The sequence below is a fragment of the Rhincodon typus genome, chromosome 10, assembly GCF_021869965.1.
Source record: "Rhincodon typus isolate 14 chromosome 10, sRhiTyp1.1, whole genome shotgun sequence".
Classification (NCBI taxonomy): domain Eukaryota; kingdom Metazoa; phylum Chordata; class Chondrichthyes; order Orectolobiformes; family Rhincodontidae; genus Rhincodon; species Rhincodon typus.
Window position 1 is genome coordinate 1,477,856 of NC_063341.1, and position 20,004 is coordinate 1,497,859.

The 20,004-nt window shown below is 42.7% G+C and overlaps 1 protein-coding gene across 1 annotated transcript in view; it reads right to left on the bottom strand.

Moving 5' to 3' along the window:
* LOC109923962 (rab GTPase-activating protein 1-like) overlaps positions 1–20,004 on the bottom strand; it is a 133,996-nt gene that overhangs the window by 104,975 nt on the left and 9,017 nt on the right. Inside the window, exons 2-4 of the mRNA XM_048601797.1 lie at positions 7,277–7,351; positions 3,392–3,517; positions 561–704 (exon numbers count right to left, since the gene is read on the bottom strand). Coding sequence (XP_048457754.1) covers positions 561–704; positions 3,392–3,517 — 270 coding nt within the window. The 5' untranslated portion in view covers positions 7,277–7,351. The remainder of the gene's footprint in view (positions 1–560; positions 705–3,391; positions 3,518–7,276; positions 7,352–20,004) is intronic.

Genomic DNA, 20,004 nt, shown 5'->3' on the forward strand with positions numbered 1-20,004 from the left:
GAGAGCGTGAGACAGAGCGTGAGAGCGTGAGACAGAGCGTGAGAGCGAGACAGTGTAAGAGCTTGTGAAAGACTGAAGAATACGTGACAGAGTGTAAGAGTGTGTGAGTGCAAGAGCTTGTGAAAGACTGTAAAAGCATGTGACTGAGTGTATGAACATGCGAGAGTGTATGAACATGTGAAAGTGTAACCGTGTGTGACAGTGTTGTGTGTATGACAGATCATAACAGTACACAAGAATGCACGAGCATGTGAGAGAGTGTAAGAGTGTGTGAGATGGTCTAAGGGTGTGAGTGTGAGAGAGTGTGTGTGTATGACAGAGTGTAAGAACATGTGAGAGTGTCTGACAAAGTGTAACAGCGCCTGAGTGAGTGTAAGGGCATGTGAGAGGGTGTAAGTGTGTATGATACAGTGTAAGAGTGTAAGAGCATGTGACAGTACAGGAGTATGTGAGAGAGTGAGAATGTGTATGGCAGAGTGTAAGAGCATGTGAGAGAGGAGAGGAGTGTGTGAGAAATTGTAAGTGAGCAAAAGTGAGAGTGAAAGTGTGTGCATTCTTACCTCAGAGAGCAGCAGATCGATGATGTGGAAGACCATGCAGAGTGGGAACTTGACAGTGAAGAGTGTGAGGAACCACTGCGAAGCATACATGTGTGCCTCCAAGTTCAGATCCATGAAGTGATTGTGGAGTTCAGGCAATTGTTCCTGCAAATACCAAACAAGAATTAGGGGCTTGACTCCAATACACACTCTTCAAGTAACAGGCAACCATTGTGGAGGCCATAATGACAGCAGAAAGCAGCTCACGCTGAGTGCTTTAAACAAACTGAGCAGGACTCCAATATTACCATGTAATAAGGTGCAATATTAAGAATCCATTTTTTGCAATCGAGAAATGGGGTGATATTTAAACGATCATGAGTACATCATTATTGGCAGTTCACCTTAGATCCCATACAGCATAGTGGAACAATGGTTACACGTGACAAGAAACCATCAGCCAATCATCCAAATGAAAAACTGGGCTGTTTTCCTTTGAGAAGAGAAGGGGATTTGATGGAATTGTTCAAAGTTATGAAGGACATAGTGTAGATAGAGAGAACCCATTCCCATTAGTGGGAAGATCGAGAAACACAGGCTATGGATTGAAAGGAATTGGCAGAAAAGCCAGAGGAAACACAAGGAAAACCTTTGTTCACGCTGTGAGTGATTACAATCCGGATGCACAGCCTCGCAGAGTGAAAGAGGCAGATTCAATTATGGCTTTTGCGATAGAATAAGCAGTTCGGTGGGTTAAAAGAAAAAGTGCAGCACTACATGGAAAATGGGAGGGAGTGGGACTAGCTGAGTTGCCATTGCAAAGAGCTGGTACGGGTTTGATGGACTGAATGGTCACTCAGTGTACTGTAAACACTGCATGAGTACAGAAATGGCAACATTGTGGACAGAATGAGAAGCTCAGGTTACCAAGTGATGCAGTTCACTGCTGAACACTTCACTGCATTCCCATTTGTGATACTGTCACACAAGCATTTCTGGAAATGGATGCAAGTGGCATTGATGTAGTACCACCCCATTAAATAGGAAGCTACATCAACTGGTCATGCTATCTGCAAGTCTGAGCAGCAGAGGTTTCACTCCATCTGTAGGTACTGTAGTTGTTCCTGTTTCTGTACAAAGTAACCATAGCATTGTTAAGAAAACTGACACTCTGTTGAAGCTTTTCATCTTGTACTCATCAGGTCAGAATCTTAAGAATACCAAATCTCAAAGAGGAACAATAATTTACATTATAAATACTCAAGTTAAGAACTATGAAGTGACTAAAACTTATATTTCATAAATTAATCAGGATTTTCTTTTTTTAAGTTTTTGAGTACACAAATTCATCCAAAACTGTGCTCTGTTAGCTGGTTTTTTTTTTACAGTTATCTTTTGCGAAAACACTGGCACAGATATCTGCAGGCGTGGGGCAGAATCTGTAACTCCGAAGGTGTGACAGGTGAAGTATATAGAATTAGAATTAGGTTTTATTATCATGTGTACTCAAGTACAAAAGTACAGGAGTACAGTGAGAAGTGTACAATGTTGCCACATATAGTGCCATCTTAAGTATAAAATGGTTGATACAGTGTGGAGCTGCAGGAACAGAGCGGGTCAGGCAGCATCAGAAGAGCGGGCAAGTCGACGTGTTGGATCAGGATGTCTTGATGAAGGGTCCCGACCCAAAACATCGACTTTCCTGCCCCTCTGATGCTGTCTGGCCTGTTGTGTTCCTCCAGGTCCACACTGTATTGGCTCAGGCCTCCAGCATCTGCAGTTCTTACTATCTCCTTAGGTACAAAGTACCTAGTTACAAATCTTAGGTACTAAAATAGACTCGGTACAAAAGTACAGAAATGAAGAAAAATGCTAAGAGTTCTGCATTATAATTCTTCATAATACAAATTAGGAAAATAATGAAATAAAGTTAAAGGCTAGACATCACATTCCTTCTATAGCCTACAGTTGCTCCATGCTGGGGTTTCCCACACTAGGACTCACTATCCGTATGTTGGATGGATGATACTCCTGACTGCTTTACAATTTCCAAACTTCCCTTTAGGGTTTTGACCAAAGCCTTTTCATTGAGATGGCTTCAGTAATAGGCCATTCAATCAGCAGCAATTTCCAATGAATTCCTTTCGCAGTCCCATGCAAACCCACCAAAGTTCTCCTTGCTTGCTTCAATAGGCCCCATTGATACATGTAAACTCAGAATCAGTGCAGAATTTTAGTTTCCATGAACAGCCTGCAGTCCAACCTTTTAGACATTAATAATTCAAGTGTCCACCCATGCACTCAGGTTTCAGATTAACAATCTTAGAAATGATGGCTACCATGGGTCTGGATTCTGAGTCAAAGGGTTGTGATTTCAAGCCTAAGCCCCAAATGAAGACATAAGCCATGATTTAGACCAACCACCCAATGTGCAACTGAGAGGGTACTGCACTACTAGAGGGACTGTCTTTCAGAAGAAACATACAAACAAGCCTCCATATACCCTCTCAAGTAGATCGAAAATATTCCATCACAATGCTGCAAAGAGGACTAGTGACAACTGGCAACATTACCACAATTGAAATTATTGAACGGGGCTAAACGAGGTTCCAAAAAGGGGTCGGCGAACTGCACTACCAGCTCAACACTCACTGAAGTGGCAGCAGTGAAACCCCGCCCACATGTTGTTGCAGAGAAATACAACTCATTCCAAATACCCATTCAAGTGAAAATTGAAATGCAATTTTTAATTCTGAGGAAAAATACAAGACAACATTTAATAAACTCATAAAACATCCAATTAGATCATTGTGTGGCAGGAGGTTTTGGTGACACAGGTACATGGTGCTTACCTGGAGTAGCCTCTCCAGTTGGTAAAATTTGCAATGCAGATCCTCAAAGTTGTTCTTGTAGAGATCCCGGAGACCATAATCATACATGATCTTCACCAAGACGCAGAACGCCTGCTCCTCTGGCATCTACGAATAGATATTCAGGTCAGGAAGACATTTGTTAACCATGGTAGCCTCTGTGCAGATCAGATTAACATCCTTGTTTGGCCCTGGAGCCACCAATGTTTGCTGTTACTCATAGGTAGCACTCTCGGCTGAGCCTATAGGTTTAAAGGCTCACTCTGGACACTGAGCACCAAGTCTAGGCAGGCACTCCGAGCGCAGTGTGGGCAGAAAGGGGTACATGGTCAGACTGAGACAAGACAGTGCATACTTGGGGAAGTTGATACAAAGTGAGAATTCGGTGCATGGGAGAATAGGTGCTTTTACAGTCAGGTTAATTGCAAGATCTTAAGCTTGAGTCAATACAGTGTGGAGCTGGAGGAACACAGCCGGTCAGGCAGAATCAGAGGTGCAGGAGAGTCGATGTGTTGGGCCTAGACCCTTCATCAGGATTGGAGATTTGACTCTGACTCCAGCATCTGCAGTTCTTGCGATCACTAAGATTTTAAGCTTGCTGAGCGGGAATTCAGTGAAGGGGAAATAGAAGAGGTTACTTTATGAGTAGAAGCTGCTAGGGACTGCATTTCAAAGTCAGGAAATTTTGGAAGAATGTAAATTTATAAAACAACCCAACACAAGATAAATGAGTTGAAAGCAAACAGTACAAAAGTAATATTAAGGTACAATATGCCCATCTTCTGGCAATTGGGGAATTTTGGACACTTCACAAAACCAAGACAGACTCAGGATAGATCACCAGCTGTAAAAGCTTCAGCTACAGAGATGCTGAAGTCAATGTCGTACATCTGCCAGGAAGAGAACTACGTGGATAGCACATTCAGAGACACGGTCACACTGCAGGTTAGAGGCATGCAAGCATTTAGAGAACGGGTAACTCCAAGCAGTTAAAGAAAGCAAAGCAGATAATGCAGGATTTCCTCCAAGATCCCTCTTATTATATTGGTTTCTGTGCAGGATACTGATAAAAATGAAATGGGAGGACAAGGCAGATGAATGCGCACTTAGAAATACAGCACAGGCCTTCTCGGACACTGAGATTGGCTCTGGAGAAGATGGCATCTGTGCAAGCTGGATGAGTTGAACCTGGGACAGAATTTCTTGGATGGCATTTGGCTAGTGCTGTGGGCGGCAGGGGTTTCAAACTAACGTGGGTGGAGAAGGGAAGGTAGGGAGTTGAGAACCCGGAGAACCTGTCAGAAAGTACTACCCGGGTGCACAAGAATTCAGGGAAAGGCAGATAGCACTAACAGATAGTAAACTAATAGGTGAAGCTGCAGAAAGAAAGAAATGAAATAAATCTAAATCAGGGTGACACATTTGTAAATGTACAGCATGTAGTCAATAAGTTTGTTGAGGTATGGGTGCAGATTGCTAGGTGAAATGATGATATTGTGGCTTCAACAGAGACATGATTGAAGACTAGGCAGGAATGGGTGTTAAATAATCCTGGTTACAAGATGTTCAGAAAAGACAGGAAAGGGAGAAAGGGAGTTAGCACTGTTGGTTATGGAGTTCAGTGCAGCGATAGGGAAACCGGATGTAAAAGAGACTTCAAGAACAGAATGAATTTGATGAAAGCTAAGGAACGAAAACGGTACAATCATATTGCTCAGTGGTCATTCCTAGTTTGTATTCAGGAGAATTTTCTACAACAGTGTGTGTCCAGTCCAACAAGAAAAGAGGAACTGCTCGGGTTCTTGGGAAGGAGGTGGACCAAGTAGATCAAGTTCAGTGGGGGAAGCTTATAGGATTCCATGATCATTGCACCATAAGGTTTAGAATGACAATGGGAAAGAACAAAGGACAGCCCAGAGTAATAATTAACTGCGTGAGAGCTGAGCTCAATAGGGCAAGAGCACAGCTGGATTGGATAGACTGAAACTGAAGGTTGGCAACATAAACAGTAGCTGAGCAATTGGGTACTTTCAAAGAAGAGATGGTTCAGGTCAGTTGAGATATACTCCTTCAAAAGGAGGAGGTAGGGAAAACAAATTCAGAGCTCTCATGATGCAAATGGAGGTAGAGAAAGAAGAAAACATTTGTTTATGACCGATGTCAGGTAGAAAGTACAACCGAGAGCCAAGCTGAAAGCAAAAGGTTCAGAAGGGAGGTGAATACATTTGTAAGAATAGCAAAGAGAGGTTAAGAATAAAGACTGGCAGCTCATATAAAGGGGAATTTCAATGTCCACTACAGAACACAAAAGAAGCAAAAGTGTGGTAGATGGAAGGGTAAGGCTAATTACAACCAACGAGATTTATAAATGGAGGCAGGGAACATGGCTGAGGTATTAAATAAATATCTCGAATGTGTCTTTCCAAAGGAAGGAAATACTGCCACGGCTATAGTAACAGAGGAGGAAGCACATTCATCAGAAAGTTTTAAAATTGATAAGGAGGGGTATTGGACAGGTTGCGGTATTTAAAGTTATATGACACTGGAACCAAATGATCCAAGAATATTGAAGGAAGAGAGAGTGGAAATTGTAGAGTCACTGGCCACAATCTTTCAGTCCTCCCCAGACTCAGAGAGGTGATGGAGAACTGAAGAACTAGAAACATTGTGCTCTTGTTCAGGAAAGTTTGTAAGGATAAACCAGCAGTTTAACTTCAGTGACAGGGAACTTTTTTAAACAGTATTTGAGAATCATTTACTGTAATAGTCACATGGAAAAGTGTGATTATTTCAGAAACTCCAGCACCAATTTCTTACAGAAAATAGCGTCTAACCAATTTGCTGGAGATTTTTGGGGAGTTAAGGGAGAATTGATGAGGACAATGCTTTTGGGGTGACATATATGGTGTGACACAATTCCACATGCCAGACTTCTAAAAAAGCCTTTTATGAAGATAAAAAGGAAGAATTAGTAACATGAATATAATATCAGTTGACGGTGAGGAAACAAAGAGTAACCTTTAATGGATATTTTATATTAGTGATCTAGATCTTGATGTGCTTGATGTGCAGGGGACAATTTCCAAATTTGTGAATGAGACAAAACATGGAAGCATTGTAAACTGCACTTTGGTGGAAATAATATGGAGTGAGGCATTCAAAAGAGCAGGCAGATGATTATTTAATTACGTGCAGGACTTTTGAGAAAAGGCAGAATGGCACTAAGTAATGATGCTTATTCAGTGAGCCAGTGCGTGCTTCCTTCAGCATTGTAACAAGCTTGTGATTCTGTGAAATGAGCGCCGCTCCATCAGACACGCCATCTTTTGGATGCAACATTAAATCAAAGTTTGGTCTACCTCCCAGGGTACGTAAATGAGCCCATGGCATCATTTTAAAGAAGAGCAGGGCAGTTCTCCTGGGTGTCCTGAACAATTAACATTTAGCTCTTGATCGTCTTTGCTGAAACAGATGATCTGGTTGTCATCATATTTCTATTTGAGGAAGCTTGATGTGAGGGAGGGGGAGTTATGTCTTGCCTGGCATCAGCAGCCACGGCTTCAGTGAATGCCTGTGGGCTGGAATTTCACTACCAGGTGGAGTTTCTTCACTTGCGAGTTCCATACATTCCTATGGCAGACAGCCACCTGATAACTGTGAAGTACCTGCTCATGTGAAGTAAAATGGGGGCAACCTTTAGTGTAACCTGCAGGACCATTTGAAAACCTCATTAACTTCATGAACTGGTTGACTAGCCAGCTACGTGTGCAGGAAGTGATTGCCACACTGCGGATGAAGGTCAGAAGTTCTTGCTGACGTGTCACACATGGTGGCACAAAATTCTCCGAAGCAAAACAATCTACTTACATGCAGCAGAAGTACAGCAGCAAGGAAAGACTGGCCCTGGCAATAGCCAATGTCCTCGTCATACACAGAGTATGCCTGCAGAGAAGAACAAAACAGCACTGAAAACCAAGACTCAGTTACCAACTACACAAGCATTGCCCCCAACTTGTAAAGATGTGCCCCCACCATGTCCGTCCTCACATGAGCTCACAGTTTTAAAAAATCCTACACATTTTCAACCTGTACTCTCACGGTTTTTAAAGGAGAGGCAACAGTCACACTGTTAGGATACTTTGTTCAATCAGGTCATGAACAAAAGTCAGTAAAATTCCAGAATTCTGACACCTAGAGAAAATCTGGATAATTTTAGTCTGCAGTAGAATTTTTGGTCTAAATAAATAAACACTTTATTTTGAAAAACAACCGTCACACATTTAAACAGGCAGGCAGATGATTAACAATTAGCAATCGACATGTGATTGCAATTGTGCGTATGTATGCTTCCTCTCTCGGAACTGTGTAAAAAAATTTCTCACTATTGTTGAAAGATGTATATATTAACATGTGCTCACTGACAGCTCATATTTCATACTTGTGTAGAGACTCTATATGCCAAGGACAGGGGTCACACAGCCGCAGAAGTTAATGTTCAGAGATGGATGTGTTTTATCTTCTGGGGAGGGGAGGTGGGGAATTGCCATACAGCTTTTGAGGATAATGGGGCTGAGAGAATAAGATAATCAAAAGGAAACAGCCAAATACAGGATATATGTCCCTCTCCACCCCTATCTGCCTTCCAGAGGGACCGCTCTCTCCACAACTCCCTCGTCCGTTCCACACTCCCCACTAGCCCCATCACCCCCAGCACCTTTCCCTGCAACCGCAGGAAGTGCTACACCTGCCCCTACACCTCCCCCCTCATCTCCATTCAAGCCACCAAAAAAACCTTCCACATCAGACAGATGTTCACCTGCACATCCACTAATGTGGTCTATTGTATCCGCAGTTCCCGATGTGGCCTCCTGTACATTGGTGAGACCAAGCGGAGGCTTGGAGGCCACTTTTGTAAAGCACCTGCGCTCTGTTTGCAACAAACGACAACACCTTCCAGTCGCAAACCACTTCAACTCCCCGACGACATGTTCATCCTGGGCCACCTCCAGGGTCACAACGATGCCACCCAGACACTTGAGTAGCAACACCTCATATTCCGCCTTGGGAGCCTACAACCCAATGGTCTCAATGTGGACTTTACTAGCTCCAAAATTTCCCCACCCCTGGCCTCATCCCATGACCAACCCTCCCTCTCATCCCCACCCCCTTGACCTGTCCATCTTCTCTCCCACTTATCCACTCCTCCCACCTCACTGGCCAATCTCCACCACTGCCTTCCTGCACTCACCTATCACCATCCCACCTACCTTCCCCAGCCCCACCCCTCCTCTGACTATTTATTTCAGAGCTCCCTTCCCCCTCCCCCATTTCTGAAGAAGGGTCCCGACCTGAAATGTCAGCTTTCCTGCTCCTCTGATGCTGCCTGGCCTGCTGTGTTCCTCCAGCTCCACACTGTGTTATCCAAATACAGGGGTTTTGGGACTGAATTAAGTAAGGTTTGGGGCAGAAATGAGAGATTTTGCCTGTGATTTCTCAGTAGAGGTTGTTTTCTGATATGTTGTGGCGACTGTGTGCTTTAGATGGGAGCCAAGGCTAAATCATAGAACATACAATTATACAGCATAGGAACAGGCCCTTTGGCTCATGATGTTGTGCCGAACATGATGCTAATCCCTTCTACCTGCCCTTGGTCCATATCCCTCCTTTCCTTGCATATACATGTGCTTATCTATCACTCTCTTAATGTCCCTAATGTATTTGCCTCCACCATCAGCCTGGCAATATGTTTCAAACTCCTACTACTCTGTGTAAAAAAACTTGCCTCTCACGTCTCCTTTGAACTTTCCTCCCTCACTTTAAATGCACGCCCCCTAGTATTAGACATTTCAACTCTGGGAAAAAGATTATGATCATCAACCATATCGATGCATCTCATAATTTTATAGACTTCTGTCAAGTCTCCCCTTCGCCTCCGCCACTCTAGAGAAAACAACTTAAGTTTTTCTATTAAAGAAAACAAAAAGAACTGCAGATGTTGTAAATCAGGAACAAAAACAAAGTTGCTGGAAAAGCTCAGCAGGTCTGGCAGCATCTGTGAAGGAGAAAACAGAGTTAACGTTTCGGGTCCTGTGACCCTTCCTCAGAAGGGTTGTTGTTGTTAAGTTTTTCTATCCTTTCCTTCTCGCTCATACCCTTTAATCCAGGCAGCATCCTGGTAAACATCTTCTCACCCTTGTCAAAGCCTCCACATCCTTCCTGTAATGTGGTGACCAGAATTGAATGCAATACTCTAAGTGGGGCCTAACCAATGTCTTATAAAGCTGTGACATGACATCCTGACTCTTGTACTGAAGTCCCCGACCAGTAAAGGCAAGCATGCCATACACCTCCTTTACCACCCTATCTACTTGTGTGGTCACTTTCAGGGAGCTATGGATTTGAACCCCAAGATCCCTCTGTACATCAGTGCTGTTCAAGGTCTTGCCGTCAACCGTATACTTTTCCTCAATATTTGATCTCCTAAAGTGCAGCACCTTATACTTACCCGGATTAAACTCCATCTGCCATTTCTCTGCCCATATCTGCAACTATCTATATCCAGCTGTACTCTTTGACAACTATTTATATTATCCACAACTTTACCGATCTTTGTATCACCTGCAAATTTAATAACCCACCCATCTACACTTTCATCCCAATCATTTATAAGTATCACAAACAGCAGAAGTCCCAGTATGGATCCCTGCGGACCACCACTAGTCATGGACATTCAGCCAGAAAGAAAACCCTTTCACCACGACCCTCTACCTTCTGTGGGCAAGCCAATTCTGAATCCACGTGGCCAAGTCACCATGGATCCCATACATCTTAATCTTTTAGTTGAGCCTGCCATGAGGGATCTTACCAAAAATGTTACTAAAATCCATGTAAATAACATCCACTGCTCTATCCTCTGTCACCTCCTTGAAAAATTCAATCAGTTAGTAATGACCTGCCCCGCACAAAGCCATGCTGACTGCACCTAATTAGGCCATGCTTTTCCAAATGCATGTAAATCCTATCCGTAAAGAATTCTCTCCAATAGCTTGTCCACCTTAATACTCTTCAAGACACCCAGCACCGCTTCTTTCTTGATCTCAAAATACCCTAGCATATTAGCATGCTCGACACAAATCTCACTATCCTTCATATCCTTCTCCTGGGTGAATACCAATGCAAAGTACTCATTTAGGATCTCACCCACATCCTCTGCCTCCAAGCACAAGTTCACTCCCTTATCTTTGAGTGGTCCTACCTTCTCCCTAGTTATTCTTTTGTTTTTAATGTATCTATAGAATGCCTCTTTAACCCTACTTGCCAAGGTCATTTCATGGCCCCTCTTTGCTTTCCTAATTCCCTGCTTGAGTACTTTCCTGCTTTGTGTTTTCATCACAGGCCCTGTCTGATTTTAGCTTCCTAAACCTTACATATGCTTTTTTGCCTTTTGACTAAATTCACAAACTCCCTCATTATCCAAGGGTCCCTTACCTTGCCATCCTTGTTCTTCCTCCTAACTGGAACATGCCGGTCCTGAACTCTGATCGGCAAATCTTTAAACAACTCCCACATGTCCCACAGGTTGCCTGATAACAGCTCCTCCCAATTAACACACTCTAGCTCCTGCCTAATACTGACAATTTGCTGTCCCCCAATTTAGTACCTTCTTGCAAGGTCCTGACTTATCCTTATTCGCAGCTATCTTAAAACTTAAGGAATTATGACCACTGTTACCAAAATGCTCTCCCACTGAAAGGTCAGTCACCTGGCCAGACTCGTTAGCCAACGCAAGGTCCAGTATGGTCCCTCCTCTAGTTGGACTATCCACATGCTGTTTTAAGAAACCCTCTTGGGTGCATTTAACAAATTCTGCCCCATCTCAGCCTCTTGCTCTAAGGGAGTCCCAGTCAGTATTGAGGAAGTTAAAGTCACCCATTATGACAACCCTGTTGTTATTGCATCTTTCCAAAATCTGCCTACGTATTTCTTCCTCAATGTTTCGGTGGCTTTTGGGAGGTCCTATGGCATAATCCTATCAGAGTGATTGTACCCATCTTATTTTTGAGCTCTACCCATATTGCCTCAGTGGATGAGCCCTCCAGTATGTCTTCTCTGAGTGCAGATGTGACATTCTTCCTGATTAGTAATGCAACTCCTTCACCTCTTTTACCTTCCTCTTTATCTTGTCTAAAAGAACGAAACGCTGGAAAATTGAGCAGCCGGGTCCTCTCCCTCTCTCAACCAAGTCTCTGTAATTGCCACCACATCAGAGTCCCATGTACTGATCCAGGCTCTAAGCTCATCTGCCCTACCTATAATGTTTTTTGCACTGAAATAGATGCACTTCAGCCCATTAGTACCATCGTGTTCATTTACCTGTCTCTACCTGTCCTTTCTTTCTGATTTACTGATCCTAACATCTACCTTTCCCTCAATCTCCCAGGAACAGATTTAAATTGGTCAAACCAATCAAGGTATTTTTTATCATTTCGTCCAGCTTAGAGATTTTGGATCCAGGCGTTAAGAGGTTTACTTTAATAAACAATTCAAAGTTGAGCCAAGCCCCATGTCTGTGAATTTGTTCTTTACTAAGTTGTAAAGTCCAAGGCCCATTGTAAGAAGGGAACGGGAACCACTTACACATTTCACAAAATTCGGTGCCTACTCTGACCTTTACACTGTTAACTTAATGTAAGCTACAATCATTCAAACCCTCATATCAGCTTTGTTCAACACGATTATAAAGAATTTCCCACTTATCTTGGTATTTCGATCAGCCCACCATGTCCATAGCAATTCTTTCACAAAACAATCAAGTTATTTCCTCTCCACTGCTCTTATTATTTATTTTGCCAACACTGGATGAATATGAGATGATCGGAAAGTTAAGTCAGGATGGTATGGAGGAAGTGATTGACATTATCAAAGAAAGTTCTCTAATTCTTGGTGACTGACTAATTTAGTGCAGTTCCTCAGCTCTCACCCTTAGATTAATGGACATCTACTCAGGCAGTTTCCCAGTAATCTTAGTTTGGCCTCCAACCTAAGCATCTTTGCCTTCCTTGGAATTTGATAAGATGCACTAGAAATGAAAGTGTGACGTTAAAGACATCAGATGTAATGAAAACCATCTAAAAGTTTCAAATAAAGAGGAAGTCCTGCATATTCCTGACCACACCTGTAAAACTCACATTCCCAGCTTTCACTGAAATTAAGCATTATCCTTCAAAATGGTGGGATGTGTAAAATATTATCTGGGCTAACTCAGTAATCTGGTGTCTTATTGAGTAAGTTTGGAAACTATTTTATACATCCCATCGTTCAGCAATTCTCTTAGTCCTCTTGATACGGGTAAACATTTATATGGTCTCAAAGTAACGCATTAAGTGTAAGATAAATCCAGCTGCGTTCAGCCCCACTGTTCAAAGGCCAGACTGTGTGGCAAAGGACTTGTTCTCCTTAACTGCCGCATTCTCAATCAATCATGAACACCATGACAGGCTCTGCACTCCCATCTGCAGTCACATCTTCCATGTTGTGCTGGCTCTCCCTACGCTATCTCATCCCCACAGGTTGCCATTCCTTCTGTGCTGTATTGGTTGTTACTAAACCAGCAAATGCACAGGGATTAAAAAGCTTCCAATGTGGTTAATCAGTACTGGCTGTTTAAAGGCACAACGTATTTACAATTCCAGACCTAAGCAGGCAGCAAACATTCTCTTCGCTTATTCACTTCAAGAACACAAAGAACGGACCAAGCAATGAGACATCTATTTTAAGCAGATAGCAGAGGCGACATAAATTACTGTCAAACTACTGGTGGTCAGTCCCAAATAACCTAGAAATATGACATTTGCAAGATGATGTTTCAGAACTGTTTAATTTAGGGTGAAATGAAAGGGGGTCATGTGGCCAATTCTGAAGTCTGCCCAACTAGTCTGAATGATGCAGCTGTTAAAGGGAGGCCCTTTGGGTTTTTTTTTTGCTGTACAGAAGGTGTAAGGCATTCATAATTGGAGGAAAATGGCAACAACATATGTTGACAGTGAATAGACTGCTAGTCTCTAAACTTGCAGGCATGTATGAAGAATACTGGGTTGAAAACAATTATTCTTTAAACCATCCATTTGCTTCCAAGACATAGAAGAGATTTCCCCAAGAGAATAGCTAATCAGCATTTCTTCCTGGATACAAGGCCCATATGACTTATGTGCCCATAGAGGTGGACTTTAAGAAGGGATGACTTCATAGGGTGCCATTGTGATACATTGAAACACTACCCCCTGCAAGTTACTCTCCAAGCTACTGACCATTCTGACTTGGAAATATATCGCCGTTCCTTCCCTAGTGCTGGGTTAAAATCCTGGAATTCCCTCCGTAATGGCATCGTGGGTCTACCTACAGCATGTGGACTGCAGTGGTTCAACAAGACAGCTGACCACCACCTTCTCAAGGGGCTATTAGGGACAGGAAACAAGCGATGCCCAGCCAGTGATGCCCATATCCCATGAATTAATTTCACAGATTTGCCCTGTGTCTATACACGTTCCCATGGAAAGTGATAGACAGGCAGTCCAAGAAGAAGGGGTCTCAGGGAGCTTCCTACTTTAGAAAGTATTTCTGGAATCTCCTTGAATTAAAAATTAATACCCAAGAAACCAGTGCAAACAAAACATCCAGGAGCAAAATCAAAGCAAATTAGAAAGAAGTGAGAATCTACTTCAGTTCTTTCAATTCTTTAAATTCTTTCATTTATTTCTTGTAAAACGTATTGGTGTGATTGCAAAAATCATACAATGGACTGAGGAGTAATCTTTTAATTGGCTGATGGATAAGCTGTTTGTTTTGCAATTGGCCAAGGGAATACTATGTGCTGCAAGGTTGGACACTTTGAGTAACAAATGGTGGGAGTGTAAAGGCCAAACCTCACATTGGGACACCTCTGAGACATGCTGTGGTATGTTATGAATACAAGTTGTTGTTATTGAAACAAGAGTCAGGAATGTGGCACCACAGGGCCTTGGCTTCCCACCTCTGGATTAGGGAAGCTGCTGTTGAATACTCAACTTTCAATCCATGGCTGCTGTCTTAATGTTTTACAGACAGCAGCTAAAGGAACCAACATAGCTGACACACTAGCCATGCCCCTGTGACTAACAAAGAGAAAAGGAGGCAAGGGTGGTGGGAGGGAGAAGGGTAAAAGATGGTCATCTGATCATAATAATGTGCAATAATTTGGGATCCCAGTTACACCACAGAAGCAATGGCACATCTATGAGATAGATAAATTGCCGAGGGTGCAGGATGACTCAGTTGGCTCCCCATGTTCAAGTACTGCCTTGACTGGTTTGTCATTAACATCATGACCTTGCAGCTCAAGACTCAGTTCTCAAATTACGCAGAGGCACAATGACATCCGGGACTATTGCACCCCTTTGATTCGACGCACCACTGCCAAGCAAGCAGTTTTATAGAGAATGTCAAAGCACCTACAGCCATTTCAAAGCACACTGTATTCATAAGCATTGCACAGATAGTAAACTGAAGCTTCAAATGGCACACATCAGCTGAGGAACAGGATTACCCTTCTGATCTGATGCCCATCGTGTCTAAACAAGCTGCCAGCACTCACCGTCTCAAGTTAGACCTGAAGCGTGCACGCTTGGGAAAGAGAAACGGGAGCAACTATAGGCCATGAACATGTTCAGAATTGAAAGGAGAAAAACGGGATTCAGCCACCAGTCAAGAACACTGACTAATGCCGCGAAGGCACGCATGCATATTGATTTTCAAAATGCTAGTGAAGCTTGACAATCACGCAAAACACCATGCTGGTTGAAGGGGCAGTAGAAGCAAATTCAATTGTATCTTTCAAAAGGGAACTGGATAAATACCTCAAGGGTTAAAATTAGGGAGTGATGGAAAAGCGCAAGGGATTGGAACTAAATTGAAAACTTTTTCATAGAGCTGTAACAGGTATGGGGGACTGAATGGCCTATGTCCATGCTGGGATGTTATAAATCCAAAAATACTTGTGTCTCATTACTAATTATTGGCATAATTATTGACATATTTATGATGACTCGAAATCATGTCTGAATGTAACAAAATATATCTTAATATTTACTAAAAAGTTGATTCAAAGCAGAAGCTCTGAGGATTCAGCCTCAGAGAAACCCTGGAGCATATTCACCAGAGTGCGCTTCCTGTTCCATCTCTGGCTGCAAGGCAATGTGAAAGGTACCTTCTATTATTTTCAGGTTCAAATCCTGCCACGGCAGATGGTGGAATTTGAACTCAATAAACATATCTTGAATTAAGAATCTAATGAAGACCATGAATCCACTGTCAATTATCTAGGCCCGAAACGTCAGCCTTCCTGCTCCTCTGATACTGCTTGGCCTGCTGTATTCATCCAGCTCTACAGCTTGTTAAATCGGAAAAACCCATGTGGTTCACTAATGCCCTTTAGGGAAGGAAACTGCCATCATTACCTGGTTTGGCCGATCTGTGACTCTAAACCCTCAGCAATGTGGTTGACTTTAAACTGCCCTCTGGGCTATTAGGGATGGGCAATAAATGCTAGTCTAGCCAGCGATGCCCTCATCCCATGAATGAATAAAGAAAATAAAAGTCTGTTGTGGGGACTCCAGGTGTGATGGCACAGCGAACAGGAGACATGTCATTGCTGGAGATGCAGCAGCTATTCCTAGCAGTTGCAGTAGACAAGAGCAACCCCCAAAATTGAATGAGAAATACTGGATATAAGAACCAGAAGCAGGAGTGGGCATTCAGCCCCTCGAGCCTGCTCCACCATTTAATAAGATCATGACTGATCATATCTCAGTCTCAACTCCTGCCCACTCCTCATAACTGTTCAACCTATGACTAATTATAAACCTGTCTGTCTACTCCTTCAATGTCCTGGTGTCCACCACAATCTGGGTTTGTGAATTCCACAGATTCACGTCCCTCTGATGGAAGTAACTCCTCTGCATTTCTGAATTAAATCTGCCATTCCTTAGCCTAAAACTATGACCTCTTGTTCTAGATTGCCCTGCAAGATGAAACATCCATTGTACATCTACTTTGTTGATCCTCTTCAGGATCTTATTACATACTTTAAGTAGATTGGAAAGGTTACAGACTTGCTTGCTGAGGCTGTGTGTTTGATTGCAGACTCAGCACTGTCTGGGTGAAGAAATTTCTCGTCATGTCAACCTAAATAGCCTACCCCTTACCCTTAAACTGTTAATCCCTGGTCTAGATGCCCCGGTCATTGGAACATAATTCCAGCATTTACCCTATTGAGTACTTTTAGAGTATTATAGGTTTCTATAGAGCCCCCCTCATTCTTCTAAACTCCAGTGAATATAGCCTAACTAACCCCATCCCAGGAATCAGTCCGGTAAATCTTCATTGCTCTCCCTCCATAGTCAGAATATCGTTCCTCAGATAAGGAGGCCAAAACTGCACACAATTCTCCAGATGTGGCCTCACCAAGGCCCTGTACAAGTGCAGCAAGATATCCCTGCTCTTGTACTCGAATCCTCTTGCTATGCAGGCCAATATATCATTGGGTTTTCTCACTGCCTACTGCATCTACATGCTTATTTTCAGCGACTGGTATACACCCAGGTCTTGGGAAACCTCCTGTTTCCCAATCTATCATGATTCTGAAAATATGCCTTCAAGTTTTTACTATCAAAGTGAATAACCTCATATTTATCCACATTGTACTTCATCTGCTATTAATTTTCCCATTCACTCAATCTATCCAAATCACACTGCATCTTCCTCCCAGCTCACAATCACACCTAGTTTTGTGTCATCTGTAAACTTGAATATATTACATTTAGTTCCCTCATCTGAGTCATTAATATAAAGTGTGAACAGGTGGGGTAAAAGCACTGATACCTCAATTATCACAGACACCAATGTCAAATAAAACAATCTGAAATGAACAGTGAAAATATATCCCTGTCTTCCCAGTTATTCCACTAGAGTTTTTTGTAAGAGCAGAAGAAATAGGAGCAGAGATCGGCCATTGAACAAGATTAGGGCTGATAATCTACCTCAACTTCACCTGCCCGCACAATCCTGTCAAAGCCAAAAATCGATCGACTTCTTTCCTGAATATATTCAATGACAGAAATAGGCTTTAATATCTTTTTGTGTGTTGCATTGTTGAATGTGCACTGCCAGAGAAATATCAGCCACTTTGAAAGATTGTAGGAATGTTTTGAAGGAGGTTCACAGAGTGACTGGGTACATTTACAATAAGATATAAAAGGTGCTGTAAGGTATTTACAAGGATGATACAAATACTGACAGGTTATAAAAATCAAAGACTGAACAGGAGGGGACTTCTCTCCACAAAGAGATGAATGGAGATCTTCAGGAGTTCAAAAATATAAAAGCAGAATATTATTTAAAAGGAACAAGATTGCAGATTTTTAAGGTACAAAGGGATTTTTCTATTTTATTCATTCAGGGAATGAGAGCTTTGATGGCTGGACCAGCATTTAATTACCCTTGAGAATGTGAGCTGCCTTCTTGAAGCATTACAATCTATTTGGTGACGATAGATCCACAATTCATGATTTTGACCCAGCGATACTGAAGGAATGATGATACATTTCTGAGTCAGGATGGTCAGCAGCTTGGATTAGAGCTTGCAAGTGGCGCTGTTTCCATGTATCTGCTGCTTTTGACCCTCTAGATGCTACCTGTCATGGGTTTGGAAGGTGCTTTCTAAGGAGCCTTGGTGAATTTCCGCAGTACATCTTGTAGATGGTACATACTGCTATGAGGGAGGGTGTGTGTAAGGGACAACATTTTTTTTTCCCTTTCTGAATATAAACTGAAATGGAAGTTGAACTGCTCCATGGTTGAAAATAACAGGAGAATTTTTCAACTTGGAATAAAATCAAGAGCAGCCCACTTTCATCTCTATAAGATAATATTGCTTTGAGAAGCAGTGGAGATAGAGCAGCACCAAGAGTATTGGAGTTGACAGGCAATTAGTTGAGCTACAGTTTTTTACAAAGCTGTAAGTGGCAGGGCAGCCAGAGACCTCCAGAGCCACCTAACTAAAAACGTTTCTCTCACCCTGAGTCCCAGTGAAAGTGAAAGGCAAAAAGTCAAGACAGCTTAAAAGTATGAATTCCACCAAGAAATAAAGACAAGGTCCTATAACCGAAGTGAAGAATGACCATTACCTTACAGACTATAGTGTGTCATCATTGCTGAAATCAAAAGGAGCTAAGAGAGATAATTCAACCCACCCTTGTCATTTGGACTTTTGATCTTCACAATATTGCTTTCTGTCCATACTTAACCCACTCAAAACATTTGTGTCTCAGCCCTTGAGCTTGTCTAACAGGTTTGAGATTCTTGCTCCCTGTGTGGATGAGAGTGAGGGCTGTAGGGAGGATAAGCAAACTGACCATAGCACGATGGTACAGGGAGCCATTCAAGAGGGGGGAGAAAACAGAAATGTAGTTGTAAAAAAAACTTCAGAACTGACCGCCAGAGTACTCAGACCGCTAGGAATCATGACAGCACACAAACCAGTAGCCACACTAAGACAGCCAGTGACCAGAGTCAAAGACCCAATAGATACCACAGACAGGACGAATGTAGTCTACACGACACCATGTGGAGACTGCACAAAACACTACTTGGGACAACAGGCAGACAAGTAGCAACCCGCATCCACAAACACCAGCTAGCAATTAAACAACACAACCAGATATCCTTGGTTTCAATACACACAGATGAGAAAAAATACAGTTTCAACTGGGACAACACTACTATCATTGGACAAGTTAAACAGAGGACAGCCAGGGAATTCTTGGAGGCTAAGCATGCATCCACGGACTCCATTAACAAACACATTGAATTAGACACGATGTACCGACCATTACAATGCACAGCTGGAACCGGCACCTACTGGAAGTGGCAAAAACCAGACCAAATAAATTCGAACCTGCACAAGACAACACCACTTCATGGGAGGCTCCACAGAACTGAGGATGTCACCTAGTAAGGGGATGAAACGTCTGCTATCAAACCTCCCAGCTCAGTGAACACACCAACATCTACAAATGTAGTTGTAACTGGGGATAGAATAGTTAGGGAATAGACACTGTTCTCTGTGGCCAGGATCGAGAGTCCCGAAGGCTGTGCTGCCTGCCTGGTGCTCGGGTTCAGGATATCTCACCTGGGCTGCAGAGGAACTTGGAGTAGGAGGGGGAAGATCCAGTTGTCGTGGTCCACGTGTGCACCAACAATATATGTAGAAAGAAGAAAGTTTCTGCTAAGGGAATGTGAGCAGATAGCAGCTAAATTAAAAAGCAGAACCAAAAAGGCAATAATCTCTGGATTACTACCTGAGCCAAAGCAAATTGGCACAGGGTCAACAAGATTAAAGAGGTAAATGTGCGGCTCAAAGATGTGGGAGAAAGTGGGAGAAACAGGTTCGAATTCATGGGACATTGATACCAGTAGTGGGGAAGGAGGGAGCTGTTCCAATGGAACAGGTTCCATCTGAATAATGCTGGGACCAGAGTTGTGACGAATTACATGATGTGGGC